At 40.8% G+C, this 17,904-nt stretch overlaps 1 protein-coding gene across 1 annotated transcript; it reads right to left on the bottom strand.

Moving 5' to 3' along the window:
• Positions 1-5,493: 5,493 nt before the first annotated feature.
• Positions 5,494-16,747, bottom strand: LOC132977622 (inter-alpha-trypsin inhibitor heavy chain H3-like). Its single transcript, XM_061042352.1, has 21 exons — positions 16,593-16,747; positions 16,282-16,311; positions 15,996-16,019; positions 12,622-12,776; positions 12,349-12,453; positions 11,989-12,151; positions 11,762-11,872; positions 11,500-11,628; positions 11,023-11,139; positions 10,772-10,940; positions 10,540-10,665; positions 10,249-10,421; positions 9,807-9,992; positions 9,562-9,701; positions 9,219-9,379; positions 8,963-9,055; positions 8,508-8,621; positions 8,187-8,388; positions 7,889-8,061; positions 6,046-6,157; positions 5,494-5,914 (listed from the first exon to the last, which is right to left on the bottom strand). The coding sequence occupies exons 1-21, from the start codon at positions 16,704-16,706 to the stop codon at positions 5,776-5,778; spliced, it is 2,736 nt and encodes a 911-aa protein (XP_060898335.1). The 5' UTR covers positions 16,707-16,747; the 3' UTR covers positions 5,494-5,775.
• Between the last annotated feature and the right edge of the window lie 1,157 nt (positions 16,748-17,904).

Raw genomic sequence — 17,904 nt, 5'->3', positions numbered from 1 at the left:
CCTTCGTGGCCCAACATACACAGAGATTCCTTGTCCAATAATACAAACAAGCTGGTACACCCTAAATACAGTAATACACTTTTTATATTATTGGGCCTTTTTGCCTTCATTGGACAGCTAAGGGGGGATGGCATGCAGCAAACGGCTGAGGTCAGATTCGAACCCACAGCCTCTGCAATGAGGACTACCTCTGTAGGCACATGGGGCGCACAACATAACTGGTAGGCTATTCAGCACCTGTAAAACACTTTTGAATGTAAGTTCATGGATTCCACTGAGTCCAATATCTACCAATACTAATGTTGTTGCTATAGGCAACAGAGGCGGGGCTTAGATATAAAAAGTGAAGGGTGGGAACAGCTGTTCATGCAAACGGGGAAACCAGCAGACTGTCTCATTTCAGTTTGGCCTGAACTGAGGCTATGAAGGCTGGGTCATTCGAAGGATGAAAGTCCTGAAAAGAGACACAGCTCATGTCTTAAGGATGGTTTGTGTGTGTCTGTGTTTAACTCGGACTCTGACTGAATGCACAACTCACCCTAAACTTCTTTACAGTATAATCTTAAACCCAGTTGTATTATGTGTACATGGGACAGTATTGTTATTGTGAACATAACTTAGCACTTTATGGAAGTTTAAGGAAGTCTTTCCCTTAGTTAGCAACTCCATATTAGATATGATCAATTTGTCTTTACTGGCAGGCTATGTACCCCAGGCATTTAAAGTAGCGGTAATCAAACCTCTACTTACAAAGCCTACTCTGGACTCAGGAACTCTGGCTAATTACAGGCCTATATCCAACCTTCCTTTTTTTCTCGAAGATCCTGGAGAAGGTGGTAGCTAAACAGCTGTGTGACTTTCTCCATGACAACAGTTTATTTGAGGAGTTCCAGTCAGGATTTAGAATCCACCATAGCACTGAGACTGCACTAGTTAGAGTTACAAACGATCTACTTCTAGCCTCAGACAGGGGACTTCTGTCTGTGCTCGTCTTGTTAGATCTTAGTGCTGTTTTTGACACCATTGACCATCGGATCCTGTTGTACAGACTGGAGCATTTGCTTGGAATTACAGGGACTGCTTTAAGTTGGTTTGAATCTTACTTATCAGACCGATCTCAGTTTGTACATGTTAATGATGAGTCCTCTATCCACACTAAAGTTTGCCATGGAGTCCCACAAGGTTCAGTGCTTGGACCAATTCTCTTTACATTATATATGCTTCCTCTGGGAAATATTATGAGGAAACACTCCATACAGTTTCATTGTTATGCAGATGATACTCAGCTTTATGTATCAATGAAGCCCGATGGTACCAGTCAGTTATGTCAGCTAGAAACGTGCCTTAAGGACGTTAGGACCTGGATGACCAGAATTTTTTTGCTACTTAACTCAGACAAGACTGAAGTTATTGTGCTAGGCCCTAAGAACCTCAGAGAGACTTTTTCTAGTGATTTGACTGTCCTTAGTGACATCAGCCTGGCATCTAGCACCACTGTTAGGAATCTAGGAGTTCTTTTTGCCTTTTGTCTTTTAGCTCTCACATCAGTCAAGTTTCAAGAACAGCCTTCTTTCACCTTCGTAATATATCCAAGATCAGGAATATCCTGTCGCAAAGTGATGCAGAAAAACTAGTTCATGCATTTGTCACCTCCAGACTGGATTATTGTAACTCTCTTTTGTCAGGGTGCTCTGGCAAATCTCTAAAGACTCTTCAACTGGTCCAGAATGCTGCAGCTCGTGTACTGACCAGAACCAGGAAATGGGACCACATCACTCCTGTCCTGGCTTCTCTGCACTGGCTCCCTATACAGTCTAGAATAGAATTCAAGATCATTCTTCTCACCTACAAAGCTCTCAATGGCCAGGCACCATCTTACCTGAAGGAGCTACTAGTGCCGTACTGTCCCTCGAGAGCATTGCGGTCCCGGAGTGCAGGCCTGCTGGTGGTACCTACAGTCTCCAAGTGTACTATGGGAGGTAAAGCCTTCAGTTATCGGGCTCCTCTCCTCTGGAACCGCCTTCCAGCCGGGGTCCGGGAGGCAGACAGTCTATATTTTTAAGAATAGACTTAAAACTTTCCTTTTTGATAAATCTTATAGTTAGGGCTGGTGCTGGTGTAGACCAGCTCTTCGTTATGCTGCTATAGGCTTAGACTACCGGGGGAACTGGCACCCTGAGCTCCTCTCTCTCTCTCTCTCTCTCTCTCTCTCTCTCTCTCTCTCTCTCTCTCTCTCTCTCTGTGTGCATATACAGTACATCATATTACTGCATGTATCTATCTATAAATCTCAGTCACTAACCACCCACTTTCCTGGGAGCTCTTGAGCTCTCCTAGGCTCCTAAAGATCGTCGGTTGACGGCTTGCCAGAACACTACAACTTTTGCTGCTTTGCTAAAGTGCTCATGATGGATAGGCCGGATCTTTATAACATAGCAATAAGTAAGGTCTTTTACTTGCTTTTTGTAACATAACAATGAGTAAGGTCTTTTTACCTGCTCTTTTGTAATGTTAACAGACAAAGAGTAAGGTATTTTACCTGCTTCTTGTAAAGTGTCTCGAGATAACACTTGTTATGAGTTGACGCTATACAAATAAAAATTGATTGATTGATTGATTATGTCGGTCACTATCACTGTGCAGTTGATTGACGGTCCAACTTGATTTTCTTGATGAGGTTACAACCAACAACTACTGTTTACCAGTATGTGACCATCAGACAAGTGTTCTTTTCAAACCCTAAGTATATATTCCTAGAAATGGGTCCCTTTTGCAGTTTATTAACACACAACTACATTTAAGATATGTGATTTTTTTTTTCTCAAAGAAACGTACAAAAACTCAAACAGTCAAATGATTAAACAATATTTTCAACACTGACACAGAAATGTCACTATTCATTTACAGCTGCATAATCCAAACCTGCATCTATATCCAAGTTTAGTGTACTGTGCAATATACAAATGACAAAGACTGCTTACATAGCAGATGATGTCCACCCACAGTGCTGGCACAAAACTATCTCACTTAAACATTACTTCTTAAAACACTTTTTTTTTTGTAATCAATATGCAGATTCAGCTTTGACTGAGAAACATTCACACTTCAGGGTGTGTTATTTCTTCCTGCAGTGTGTGTCTATTTGCTGAACACACTGCCACCAGGAGCTTTGGGAGCAGCAGGCTTGCTCAGGGCTGTCTCCGTCCCTGACCTCACACCGCTGAAAACAGACGGAGCCGTTTTACCCATACGCTCTAAACAAAGAGAAAAACACACACATGTATCATTAGAGAAACCGATGCTTAAACCAGGTGACTGCTCATCCTGAAAAGGTAAGGAATTCCCCTCAGGTGTCTTTAAGGGAAGAATGAAAATGAGAATGAGAACAAAAATGTCTTTAGTTTAATGTGTAAAACTGGCTCTCGCCTGGTTCCCTGTTGAAGAATTAGAAACAGTAAACACAGCTTTCAGCTCATCTAATCATCCAACTGATTAATGGTTTTCATGTTTTAAGGAATACACAAGAAATCAAATGGCCAATGAAGAACACTGTTGGCAAATATTAGGCAGTCAGTTATGGCATTTCATTTGGAGTCCTATCAAACACAAACAATATAGATTTTTAGGCAAACATTTGTGTGGGTGGACAGCTAAAGTTAAAGGGTCAAAAACCAAACCCAAGGTCTGGATTTTTCTGCTGCCAAACAGTATGTGGGTTATAAAAGTGAAGCACTATCCAGTATCCTGGTTTATAAGCTTCTGAAAGAAAGAGGGACTTAAAAAATGCAGCAGCTGATTTTTTATGAATTAAGTTTTTAAAAAGAGATTATAAAAAAACATATGGGTAACTTGTAGTTTGCTGCTGAATTGTATTTAGATTATTAGGGGATATAAAAAAGGTGTTTCCAGCTCCATTTGTTCCAACAAACCCACAAGCATTAAAACAGCAACATAAACCCTTACCCAACAATGGTATTGGCTGTTTAAATAGGCCACCGTGTCTTATATTTATATTATGTAGGAAAGGACTATGTAATAACCAAATGATAAAAGTAGGCTAAATAAAAACAAAAAACAAATATCTATCCATGGTAGTATCGTTATGACAGAATTAAGGCTAAGTGGGCATTAAAGACGCTGGTTCTTCTTGTGCTTTCTGCCTGTTAATTGGATGCTTTCCTGCCCTCTTTCGTCAAGTGCTTCCTCATTGGTCGATTGACTTTGGGTCTCTGTTAATCATGTAATTAAGAGTTAATTTTAGACCTGCTTTATGTAAAGTGTAAAGAGACAATAATTGGCTTTATTAGTATCAATTTATTGACTGACTATGGGTTATCAAAGAAGCCTAAATAGTCATCCTTTTGCCCAATTCAATTCAAACCATTATTGACTATCGAATATTAAAACATATTAAAACAACCAAAGCAACAACAACATCAACAAACACTAATAATCAATTACAAAAACAACTGAGATCATTAAAAACACTTACAATTAATTGTTCATCAACCCAAGTCGTTTTCGTTCCTTGAACTAACCAAACTGTGACTTTTTTTGGTATGGTTTAGGACATTTTTGCTATAATAGTACATGAACTTTGGATTCAAAGGGGACTACAGCAATCTCCTAGGTAAAAAAGAAACAGCCTGGCTGACACTGACAGGCTTTGTACACATCAGATGCAAATCCCTCACACTTGTTGATGAATCCTAAGTATCAAGTAACTCATACTGATCAAACTTCAGCCATAAAGGCTAAGTTTAAGATGATGCAACTTGTTGGGAATCTATTTAATTGGCTGTTCTCTTTTTTGCACAGCCTTGGTATTCATATGAATGAATAGATTCCCTATGAAGACTTCTTTTATACCTTATCAGGGAAAACCTTGTTACTGCTACCAGACATGCAAAGAATATCACTTCATGGAAAAGATTTATGGAAAGAAGCTCTACAACTGCAGATACATTTTAATATAATCTAACTTTTATAAACAGTTTATAGGCTGATGACTAAAGAGACTTTCATGAAAGTATCCATTAGTTCTCCTGAAGCTGAGATGAATGAGGTCGATTAGATCATCCTAAAATGTAAACCATCAATTAAATCAACATGAATGTATTAAGTGTGTATATTTTCTATACTTCTTAAACAATAGTCAGTTTGAACATTTCAGTTGTACTGTGACCAGCAATACATAATTTTATTAGTTTGTCACCACTCTTATCTTTTATTTGGTATCATTTGTATCAGCAGCACTACAGTGGACTTTACATCAATTAGCATGATAAACATCTACTCATCAGGGTTGTACTGCTTGAAAACATTTTATATTCTGTGACCTCCTCACATAATCAAATGCTAAATTCAACAAACTGGTATATGTTATTGAGGTTGAACAAGGAGAAGACCTGAATCAAAGACTGGACAAACATGAACAAAGCAGATTTTTCTATCACACTTAGCACTTATAACAAAATCCAGCTGGATTCCATATTGAGGAACTGTGTCCCATTTATTTGAATATAAGTGATCGCTGAGGTTGCTCCGATATATCTCCGTATTTAGGGATAGCGTTATTGCTTTCCATTTTTGGAGCTCCAGCAATAACACTGATACAGAAATGGAAGTCATCCATACAGTGCTGTGAATGAAGAGTGTTTGCTTTATGGGTTCATGATACCAGAGCATTATAGTGTAAATACAGGCAGATATGAATATTTAGTTTAAAAGTTTAATTTGAATGATTTCTGGTAGACAGTGATGTATAGCCTGTTCTTAAACAGTTTTAAAAAGGCCTGACACAATGTAGTCTGATGCTTCGCCATCGATGAGGCCTGTTCCATTATTGTGAACGAACCAGCAGGGGACATTGTCTCCTTTCTTCACATCCCTCCTGAAGTCTCTCTGCCAGCCTCTGTGGACACACACACACAGACATTTTACAGTATGTACACTGACAGATATTTCAAGTGCACATTACAAACCAACAGCCATATATGAAATCAGCACACATGTTACATGCTGACTATTTATTTTGGCATGTACCTTGTCACATTGAGCTCCCGTCCTTTCACAAACATGGTGGCATCTGGTTTCTCTGTGACTTCACCTGGACGCAGGTCTGACACCTCATAATTGATCCCATGGTAAAACTGACCTGGAGGATGACAAATTATCAGAGGTAAATATCATTTTGAAGTACATTTATTCTATCCCTAAATGTTCCCTAATGTTAAATAAAATATATAAAGACCCCAAATACAGTGTGTAATATAAAGAAACTGGCTATTCAGACAAAATATGATCTTTAAACCAGAAAGTAAACATGTTTATTTCTGCTGCATAATGGGCCTTTTAATATAGGTGTTAAACGGGCTCCTTGGCTTTTGCAGCCAGTCTCAAGTGTAAACTCAAGGTGCTGCACTGTTTTTCACATCAGCATTTTTCAGCACCAGGGGTTTCTGCTTGGTTAATACACATTGTGAGTTGTTTGGGTCACAATTGATCCAGGGTGTGAATAATGCTTCAACTGTTGGACAGGAAATAAAAAACTGCATAAGATTTTGGTGGTAGCCTCTGCTAAGGGATCGTTGTTCCAGTTTAACATAGATGACCTCTTTAAGACCTCAGTTGTTTTCTTCTTCAAGTTGATATCGTGTTTCTTTTAGGTTTTGATGAAGGCCAAGTTAGGTTAGCCACACATCTATCCGATATGTTTCTGTTCTTTAATCTTACCCCCTGTTATTGTGGGTACATTTCGAGCCCTTTGGTGTAGGATTCTTATAACACCTAATTGATATAGCCTACTGTAAAATTCTGTGTTTAAGACGCACTTATAATACCTATATTTCCTCTAAAAGTTTTGCTGTGTCTCATATCATTAGGACCAATACACCAACATAAAATACTGAGATATGCTCCTTCTTGACCTCAAGTGCACGTGAAGTCCCTGAAGAATGATTCCTCAATTTGATTCCTTAATTGCAAATCAGAGCATAAGATATTGTGCTCAGATATGAAAGGAAATCTGAGACTGTTTATTAAGCTTGCAATTTGGGGTTATTGTATACATATAGTTTTGCATTTAAAGAACCAAATATAGCACATATCCAATAATAACTCTAAAATCAAAGCTAACAGTTAACTCACAGTGTACTGCTGTATGTAAGAAGGAAACAAGAGGCAGTCCCCTCTTTGCTCCCGTGTTTACTGTCTTGATACAGATTTAAAAACTAAAACCAAATCATAACTATTTACAAGGAGATATTAATCCATCTGGTTTCTTTATGTTTGGAGTGGTGGCAGTAAGTTTTAACACAATCTTAAAATACCAAAGTAAAAGAGAAAGTCAATTTCCCATGGTAGAGTTTTCCAGTTGTGGCACCAGTTTGTGTCACTGTTGTGGCCTGACAACCCATTTCAGAGTGTTAGGGTATTTCTGATTACACCTGAACACTATGATCGTTTCCAATATAGTTCCAAAAGACTGAACATAGTAATGGCCAAAGGTGCAAAGGTAGTAGTTGAACCTAAAGCCCTTTCTACTCATGACATGCACTACTTTACATGACCAGACGTTTCCTGGGGGACATGTGCCAATATAAATGTCTGAAGCAGTTTACATTGAACTGACTTTGTCCTGCAGTCCAAATCAAATTGAATAGACTTTGACCTGATGTGTGAACCAGGCAGGTCATTGTCTGGAGCATTAACAGTGTAGTGATGTTGCGGAGGTTGCACACAGTGTTGCTGTTGCTGCTGGAATCAAAAATACACTATACAGAAAGTGAGGGTATTGCTGTATACCCAAGAAGAAATGCTACAGCGAACATTCCCCTATTATCAGTCATTATGATGTAATTCTCTCTAATAACTTAACAAGTTGTACCTAGCAGGCCGTGAACCGAAGATGACAGGAGGTGGGTGTCCAGGGTGTAGAAACCCAGGTAGTTCCTGTGGTACGGGTGCTTCTCCCACACTTTGTGTAGCAGGATGACAAACTTGACTGAATCTTTCAGAGTTACTGTGAGGCTGCGATCCTTGGTCAAGAGAATATCCACACTGGAGGATATGAGGGTGAGGGGAACAAGATGGTAAGCATTTATTCTCAACTGGATTTTTGACTCATGTAGAGGAATAGTTTTCTCTTATTGAATGAGGTAACCATGGGACATGCAGCCACTCACTTGGATCCTTTGAGTGAAGCTGAATCAGACCATCGCAGCTTGACCAGTTGGCCATCCTGAAACACCGAGACGTCCTGAGTGCTCACAATCAGCATCACCCCCAGAGTCTTGTGGATGATGCCAAAACGCCAAAAGTAGGTGTTAATTTTCCCATCAGGGGGAATCATCTTGTCGCCTATGATCTCGCCATTGACCAAAATACCTGAAGAAACAATAGGGGATTCCGTCACTCACAGCTGGGTGTAATTTTCAGGCACGTGAGGAGAAATGTACAAAATCTTGGTCTCATGGCTCATGCTCAAAAATGGGCTCGTGGCTGACCTTGTTTAAGGTCTCTGACCAGGTTGAAAATGGTTCCTGGTTTGTCGTTGATGTTGAAGCACAGTGCGTCTTCTCTGTCTGGGAGCTCAATCATGAAATGAGGATCCCCATCCACTGCAGGTGACAACAAAGTAAATGGAAGTGATAAACAAAATGAGTAATAGTTTTGTTTTATATGTAGTCTTCGCTCAACATTTTGGCTCCTACATGACAACAAAACTAAGTGTACAGCAATGCAAGCAGCTCTGTGAGCTTGTGCACAGTGGGGCTTTTGGGCTAAATTCAACGTGCTCATAAATGTTAGGAGAGGAGTCAGGGTAATACTAAAGTGAGTGAGATACATCATGTCAGGACAATTTAACAAGTAGTTTAGATAGACTGACAAAACAACTGACTAGAAGAGTAACACAGTTCTTTCTAGAACCATCAAGCCAGCTATGCAAAAAATGACTTACCGAAATAGGAGGGTGTTGACTGATAACTATACGAGTATGCTGGAGGGGCATAATGTTGAAATGGATTCCGTCTTTCTGACTCTTGTCTTTGCTCTGTCAAAATAAACAGATGACAAAAAACAAATGTGTGAATTTAAGCTAAAGTTTTAACTTGAGCACCACCTTCAGGTACCCACAATAGTTGAAAATGAATGCGGTTTGCGAATGTTAGGTTTTGTTTCACACATACTGTAGGTCAAATGGCTGACTCTCTTACCCTCAGTCAGTTTATCAGCAATGAGCGGGCTTTCTGTTCCATCCTCAGTTTCAGGCTTAGTGACCACCATGGAAGTGAGAGGGGTTACGAAGCTATACCGCAGGGACATTTCCAGGGCCTTTGCCGTGGCATTCTCTTTCTCACCAGTGATACCACTCTTACTGAAAGTAGAAAAATATGTGGCTTGGTTGGAATTGGTGAATTAGTTTTGTGTGATCCATTCTTAGCTCTCAGACGATTTGTGGATGCATCTTTGATGAAGGTTTTAAATCATAAAAATTACATACAGATTTCCAATGAAAAAGTTTCAGGTATCAGCTTGAGTGAAATTGCTCAAACTCACCTTTTCTCCAGTAGCTGCTGGATGGTTAGATAGGCCCAAAGACGCTCTGTAAAATCTCCAAAAATGTATTCCTCATCAGGGTACATCACGTCCCAGTCTACAGCACCGGCCTGTCCCTGCACCTTGAAGTCCTCTTCAAACTAAGCAGGAGGGACAAAGAGGAGTAATAGTCTCTAAAAACAGATTAATAAACAGACCTCATCTATCACCTCACAATTGTATTGATACAGTTTCTTTGTCCTCACCCCCTGGCCAACCACTTCCACCATGAAGTTGTCAAGGTCGTTGTCCTCCAGTTTTCCGGCCACCACGATCTCGGAGCCGTTAAATAGCTGGTTGAAGTGGTTAGTGGTGAGAAAGTCCACTGCCTCATCAGGATAACGCAGGTCAACCTCCAAAAGAAGAGGGCTGGACACCTCCTCATAAAAACCCTGCGACAAATCCCCACACACACAATGTATCACCAGTGTTTGTACAAAATGTGTTACAGTATGAGACTGTTCTTTTGTGATGTACTCTGGGCTGCACATTTTTACGTATGAAAGGTTGGTAAACCAGCTAAAATACTCAACTCAACTGGGTTGAGTTGAGTATTTTAGCTTAATCAAAATGTAGTCATGGTATAAATGTAGAAAACTGTGAAGTAATTATAGTCTTGTAAATGTGTTCACAGCCTAAACTTTCCACCTGAAGTTGAAGTGTTGCATCTGATCCCTCATAAATTTTGCGGGCCGATCCCTTGTTTTGTTTGCTCAACGAATCCAGGAAGGTGTAATCCACATCATTTCCAAATCCAAGACAGAACAGAGAAATGTTTCCACCCATAGCAGGGCGCACATTCTCCAGGATCCTAGCGGGGCCTTCAAAATACAAAATAATTCTTACCTAAGTTATATACTTAATTTGATGTTAAACATTAATTACAACAATCAAACGTGCACTCACACAAAATATACCTTACAGTATGTGCACACTCACCCCGATCTGGCATTCCATCAGTCAGTGCAATAATCATATCAATGCTCCTCTCTGGGATCCTTTGCTCCTTTCTGTCGCTGACAAGCATTTTCACACTGTCCAACAATGCATCATTAAAATTGGTTGCTAGATGGTAAACACATAAGAAAATGTAATCAGATCACAGAAGTGTTTTTTTAATTTTATTTTGAAGTGAGGACATTATGTATAAAAAGGTTAGTAAGATCATTACATCCTCTGATATCTAGTTGCCTGATAAATGCCATGGCTTCATTCACGTTTTCTTCTGTTGCTTTGGAAAGTGTTGATCTCCAGGGATCGACCTGGCTACCAAACAGGACAATGGCAAAATGGTCCTCCTCATGGATGTCTTTGAGGATGGCCAGCATTGCCTCTCGTGTCTACACAGAGGTCATAAGAAAAACGTGTGCATGTGGACACTAACATTTTATAACTACATTTGCAGTCTGAACAGTCCCCCACCTGGTCAATCTTTCTTCCAGACATTGAACCGCTCCTGTCAATCACAAACACCACATTCTTCGGGACTCTGGGCAGGTGAGGTGGAGCGAAAAAGTGTACAAAGTACCCATTTACAATCTGAAGGGGAAAGAATAATAAAGGGCAGTAATAAACATACTGTAATTTATAGACCTATATGTTCTTGTGCAATTTTATCATTTTTTACAGTATATGTATAGTAATGATAAATAATATTTCAAGTATAGAAGACATTAATTATAAAATGCGACACGAAAAATAAGCAATTATGATGTAAGGAATTCTGTATGATTTAACTGAGGTTTCTTCAGACTGATCGAGAAACATTACCAATTCTGCCTTTGACTATAAATGTGCCAAAATACAGACATTGGAATCATTCTTCCCATTTTTTCCCGAGAAGGACCCCTTGACCCCACACTAACGTATCTGTTTTTAGTTGTTTGAGTGACAGCATACCTGAATGTCCCCAATGCTGGTCGCTCTGTTTACGTCATATTTGATGACAAAATCTCCATCAATGAAGGTTCCATCACAACCAGGACAACTCCTCTGCTGCTCCATGGTTGGTGAGAAAGAGATGTGTGCCTGACAACATGATACACACAGTCAGCTGAACTCAAATCGTTAGGTCAATAATGTCTTTCATGTAAAAAGGGTGGAAGTCTGATCCACGAACTGCAGGCAAAGCATGAGAAAACTTCCTCCAGGGACCATGTACCTTTTTGTCTGTTACAGTTTTCTCCACCAGAGGGAGCAAATCATTGGTCAGGAAGGTAGCATGGGCATCAAGGAAAGAAATGCCCTGTGGCTCATAGATGTTTGTCACAATCTGTCATACACACAGGCAAAAAGACAGACAGACAGACAGACCATTTGTAAATAGCTCATTTAAAAGATCTGAAAGGACCAAATCACAAGGCCACAGCAGAACAGAATCAGATTCACCTGAAACTCCTGGACCCTCTGTTTGGGTTTAATTTGAGTCAGAATCTCATACTGGCCCAGCTTCCTCTGAAGGAGCTCCTCGTAAGTCAGAACAAAAGTCACATTTTTTTCTGCTGCGATATTGACGGACACAGAAAACTTCTCCATCTTTCTCCCAGAAGCTCTATAATGAAACAGAGAGAGAACAATCATCAAAGATCCACTTCAAAAAACCATGACTAATAAATGTAGACTAGTAACCAGCTTACACCAAACGACTAAGATCAAAGGAGTGTGAAAATCTAAATGGAGATCCACTTTGATTTTCTGTGTGTTTCTTGCTGTGTTTGCTTCATGAATATTTCATCCTCACAGACTCACTTCACCAGTCCAGCAGTTTGTCCAGAGGAAACAGCCTTTTCATACTGCTTCTTGGCTTTCTCTTTTTCCTTCACGTCCCCAACGTACACCTGACCTTCAATTTCCCTGTGAAAGATAGAGAACATAATGTTGCTCTTGAACTCTGCCAACTGTATCATTAAGAGAAATGAGCTTTCAAGCACAAGAGAAGCGGTGATAATATCTGTCTCAAAAAGCAACATGATACAAGCAAACACTGGGTACAGGGTGAAAATTTTAACGTGGCAAACGGACATGCTGAAGTTACTGATGAAGGCGGTCTTGGGCAGCTGCACTTCAAAGAAGATTTCCTGGGAGGTGTTTGCTTTGTTCAGGGCCTTGGAGGTCATGACGGTGTGAGCAAAACGAGACCTCACAGTGCAGTCCACCGTCACGCTGTACACCTCCACCTGGCAGAAAGAGAGGCTGTGTAGGCAAGAGATCCCAAGCATCGTATCCACACACTTTTTTAAATAACTTTAGAGTCGGCTGTTTTTGTGTCATTTCAAAACTGACTTGATAATTGCAGGTGGATTCACCTTAAATAGTACTAAATAAGACAACAATAAGAGCTTAAAAAACACGAGTTAAAGATAATTTAGTAACTGGTTCTACTCAGAGAGTGTTTATGTGAATCAGCCTGGGTGCAGCATGTCGAAACACATATGGTGTGTATATTTAAAGTATACTGTGTGTTTGTCAGTCTATTCACTTTACCAACCACTCTGAACAACCATTATCAACTTTTTACTGGGAGTCTATTTTTCTTGTATCCAAGATCTATCTGTGACCAACACAATAATCATGTGTGCCTGAGCTGAGGGCATTTTACATGATTCCTGTTTGCTTCAGTCAGGGTGACGCTATTCCTTCCTGCCTTGATTCCCTCTGCATGCGTTCTGTTTTATTTGAGATCTTCTGGGTAAAAACCAAAGGAAATGAGGAATATTTTTCCAAGGTGGCATCTTATATCTGGCACAGACAGATATTTGACTCTCAGAGTATCACAATGTTTAACCCTAAAACCTCTTTGCTTTAAATACCTTGAATGGACACAGTGGACATTCCTGTTGTCTGTTAGGTCAAATTTTAAATCTTTGCCTAAGCATCTACATGTTTTCATTCATTCTGGGCATTGAGAGAGAAGTAGGTTTGTTGGACCTGAAGGGAGCAACTGATTTCTTGGATTAAAGAACATGGTTATATGTTTGCATATCTTACTTGCAGAAAAAGAATAAACCTATGCTGGCCTAACACTTAACAACTTCTTAAGTGTTTTCAAATTCACAGACAACTTTCTTAAGTCAGAGTAATATCATTGGAGGTTTGCTGTAGTTGGGGCGCACTCCCTTGATCTTAGTCGTTTGGGCTCCTACCCCCCATTAAGTTTGCCTCGTTGTCGTTTAGTTGAAGCGCTTCCGCTTATAGACAACTAGTGGTGGCCACTGTGTTTCTATCTGTTTATTCTGTCTCATAACCTTTGTCGGTGAAGGCAATGTGTTCGCTCCCTCTCCCGACATAGGTGCGTCCTGTTTGGTTGGCTGGTGTTTTCGCCCGAAGCCGGCTTGTAATTAGCGCATCAGATCACCTTGTTGGAGAGGCTATGTTTCCGCGCTCACTCCAGCATAGGTGTAGTAACTTCTGGCATAGTGTTCCTGCTAGTGCCTGCTCTCTGTATATCAACTGGTTGGTGAAGGCAGTGTTTACGCTTCCCTGCTCCGAGCTCGTTGTTGTGTCCTCAGTCAGTGCTGGCTATGTTGGTCAATCACTACTGTACTGCCTGTATGGCTACTATGCAGCCTGAGGACGGTCATGATCTCTGTCCCTCCTGCCTGGGCCTTGAACACCTGAGAGAGGGCCTGTCTGAGGATCCCTGCATGAACTGCAGCTACATGCCTCGGACCATGAGGGCTGCTCGACTGTCTGAGGTGGAGGAACTTCTGGGGGGGTGAGCTCGCCAGTTTATTTGTCTCCTCCTCAGCTGACTCCGGCTCAGGGGGGCGGTTACGATCCCTCCTGGCCAGTTGAAGCGTAGAGCTGCTGAGACTGTAGGCGCCTCTAATCGGAAGCAGTCCAAGCTTGCATCCAGGGTGGACCAGCTTACGGCAGAGCTTGATCAGATGAAGGCTGCCTTTTTCACAAGGAAGACTGAGGCGAGTAGGGTCAGTGTGGTCCCGCCTGCTCCTCCTGATGCCACTACAGTTATTGAGGAGGACATCCTCTCAATGGCGGCATCTGCCACAGAGTTTCGTGCTGATGTCTAGGGAGTTGGGACGGGTGATGTCCACACTCGTCCAGGCTCGCTGCCAGGTTTGGTTGGCGCAGTCGCCCCTCACTGAGGCAAGCAGGAGGATCCTGCGCAGTGTTCCAGTGGAGCCTGGGGAGCTGTTCGGATCAGCAGCTCTAGAGGCTCTTGAACGGTCTATTCAGGCTAGACAGACCAAGCAGCAGCTCTCTGGTCTCAGCAGGAGCTTGCCTCCCCATGTTAGGCCTAGGAGTACTGTGGTCCCTCCTCAGCGCCGGTTTCAGTCCCCAGCTGGTGCCAGTGGTCACCAGCAACCTCCCCAGCACAGCATCCTGGCCGTCGTGCAGCCCAGGACTTTTGGGTCAGGATGACCATCATAGGCGACCCGGCAAAAGCCCTTGCTCTCGACCAAGAGCTCTCTACCCTCCTGGTCAAGGGTGCCATCGAGCCGGTAGACCCCGTGGCTCAGCCCGGTGGATACTACTCAACGTTCTTCCTTGTCACAAAGAAGGACGGTGGACTTCGCCCTATTTTAGATCTGCGGGGTCTCAACAGGTTCCTAAAGGTCATGCCATTCCATACGCTCAGCACTGCAGAGGTTCTGACAGCGTCTGGTCACTCGGGAATCATCGAGTCTCGCGAGAATATTCTGAAGGAACAGATCCGCTGATGACACCGGAAGATATAGACAATGGGATACGATTGTGCTTTGTGAATAGGGGGAAGTGATAAGATAAAGACCAAGTGGCCGTCAGCCTTCAAGATCAACAAATTTTCTTTCAGCCCAAAGTTAAGGTGCAAAATTAAGCAAATTGGTCGACAAATCTGAGAACTTCATTTATATAAAGCACAAAAAGAACGATATTTCTTTAAGCATGAAAAATGTCACTCGATTTTTAGTCTTGGTTGATATAAAAATAAGATTTTGAAAGAAAAATGGAACCATTAAAACTGATTTGTTTACCACTTACTCTCACAGCTCAAGAGACAGGTGCTGTTGTTAGGGAAGAGTTCAAATCTGGTAAACCTGCATTTAGCAATAGCTTCTAACTGGTTTATCTCTGTAGACAAACAGTTATTATCTTGATTGATTGAGAAACATCTGCTCTGCTGAGGAGGGGTTGCACTACAACAGCAACATAGTCTTCTTGTTGGGTAGCTGTAAACTGAAACTTGACTAGTTTGTTCAACACAAAGTTTTTAGTTTAAGGCCTTTTGTGTCTTAGTTTGGTGATTTATGGTGTTTACTTTTTCGCCTTCTTTATTGAGCGTGTATCTGTTCGAGCTGCTTCATTACATTGTCCTTGCCCATTTAATGAAGACTTATTAAACCAAACCTGATATTTATCAAATAAAAGAAGATACAACTGTAATATTTTCTTACCATGGCATCATTTGTACTTCTTTTCTGTAAAAAAATAAAAATAAACAGACAATACAAAGGGAGAAATCAAAACTTAAGACTGCACAAAACTGAAATCACATCAAATTATTGTACTTAAAACATTGAACTTATAATAAGTGGTTAGAATGTCGCTTCAGTGTGGATTCAGATCTCAAATTCATCAATGACTGCCAGGTTTGTTTAATTCCATACAAACTGAAAAATGCAAACAATATCTTTAACCTTATGACAGGACTGACTGGGTGTATGTTTTGTTTACAGATACCTTTAGAGGTCTAGTAGCTCCTCCTGTCTCCTGAAATACAAATACAGCATATTAAACCGAAAAGGAACCAAAATACTAGAAAACAAACACACGCATGAAGAGGAGATGTTCAGAACAGTTAAACCAGGGTAGAAATAAAGTTGAAAACTAAAGAGCACACTTTGTGATGCACCGCTGATTAAAAAAACAGACTGAATCTAAAATCAGGTACCACCAGGTATAGTCAACACTGGAGAAATTAAACAACTATTAATGTAAGATGCATTTCTAAATTAAGATAGTTGCATATAAAGGTTGTTGTGTAAAATTACCTGCAGAGTTTCATGGCCCCCGGAGATGACCACAGCTCCCTGGGCCAGGCTGAGCAGCGCAAGGCAGGCGCTGGCCCACGGGAGCAGCAGTCGAACACCCTGCAGTCCAGACATGACCAAACTTCTACTGAATAGTGTCTGACTTCAGTGCTGAGAAAAAGCTCTCTGCCCAAGGGGAGGGACTGACCAACAGGACTGACCTCAATGTGTTGAAGTCCTTGAGCTACAAACATTGATATCAGAAACATGAAGTCAGAATGAATATATATATATATATATATATATATATATATATATATATTATTTTATTTTTTTAAGCATTGATTTATTTTTAAATTATTTCATTTTGGGGGTTATTCCTACTGCCGACAAAGTGCCAGACCATTCAGTTCATATTGTAGCTAAATTGTAGTTATCCCCTAAACTTTGATAATAAAAGGTAGTGTATTTGTGTAAAAGTAGTTCTGCCAGTTACCACATGTGGGTGGACAAACATTGCTTCACTCCCTCCTTAGCGCACTCTTTCACACAGGAGCCTGTACTGCTTCACTTAACGTGTACTGTATGTTTGTGTCATTTCCCCCTTGCCAGGAAGCAAACAGTACAGCAGTGTAAGGAAATCAGAGAAACTACTGTATGTACTTTTAAGTCAAATTATCCAGACACACACACACTGATTATTGCTAGATTTGGTCAAGTGCATGTAGATGAATTGGGATATTGTGATGTTAAACTGGAGTGAGCTGGCTGGACCAAAAAGTGTTTTTGATAGTGCATCATCACAAGCTAAACATCTCTATCTCAACATACATAAGGTGAAATCAACCAGATGACTTGTGCGTGGATATTAGGAGTTCTGCAACTGTGGACCTTGTGAACACACACAACTGTTTTCCTACTTGTGCAATTCTGTTTACTTTTAGGTGAGTCATCTTCATCGTGTGGGACTGTGTTTGGCACATGCAGTTTTAAGGGAAAGAGGAAAAAAATAAAAATGACCCACTGATTTTGAACCTGAATCCTTTATGCTTGTGTACCTTTAGGTCTGCAATATGTTAGGCTAGTTAAAGAAAGATTTAATCAGATACCTGACCATGTTAAGTGCTCGTCTAATGACAGAGCTGGATTCTCATCAGGGGTTCAAAGATACGATTATAAGATGAGATCTGTGCATATGGAATGATTTGGTTCGGTAGTTGTCAATTTTATCAAGTACAATGTAAGCACAATATTCACACTGATACAATGAAGGCCTTGATGGAAATGAAAATAACAACTGTTTTGCTCAAAGCTCAAACATTTCATTTTACTA

This window comes from Labrus mixtus, chromosome 7 (assembly GCF_963584025.1).
Source record: "Labrus mixtus chromosome 7, fLabMix1.1, whole genome shotgun sequence".
NCBI lineage: Eukaryota > Metazoa > Chordata > Actinopteri > Labriformes > Labridae > Labrus > Labrus mixtus.
This window is presented reverse-complemented; position numbering and strand designations above follow the sequence as displayed.

Excerpts from the sequence above, each read along its gene's own strand:
- LOC132977622 (XM_061042352.1), bottom strand. The coding sequence starts at position 16,706 with ATGTCTGGACTGCAGGGTGTTCGACTGCTGCTCCCGTGGGCCAGCGCC. Across the intron at positions 12,152-12,348 it reads CAAACTGCTGGACTGGTGAA|AGCTTCTGGGAGAAAGATGG; the intron begins GTGAGTCTGTGA and ends GTTTCATTATAG. Across the intron at positions 9,056-9,218 it reads TGCTGATAAACTGACTGAGG|AGCAAAGACAAGAGTCAGAA; the intron begins GTAAGAGAGTCA and ends TTATTTTGACAG.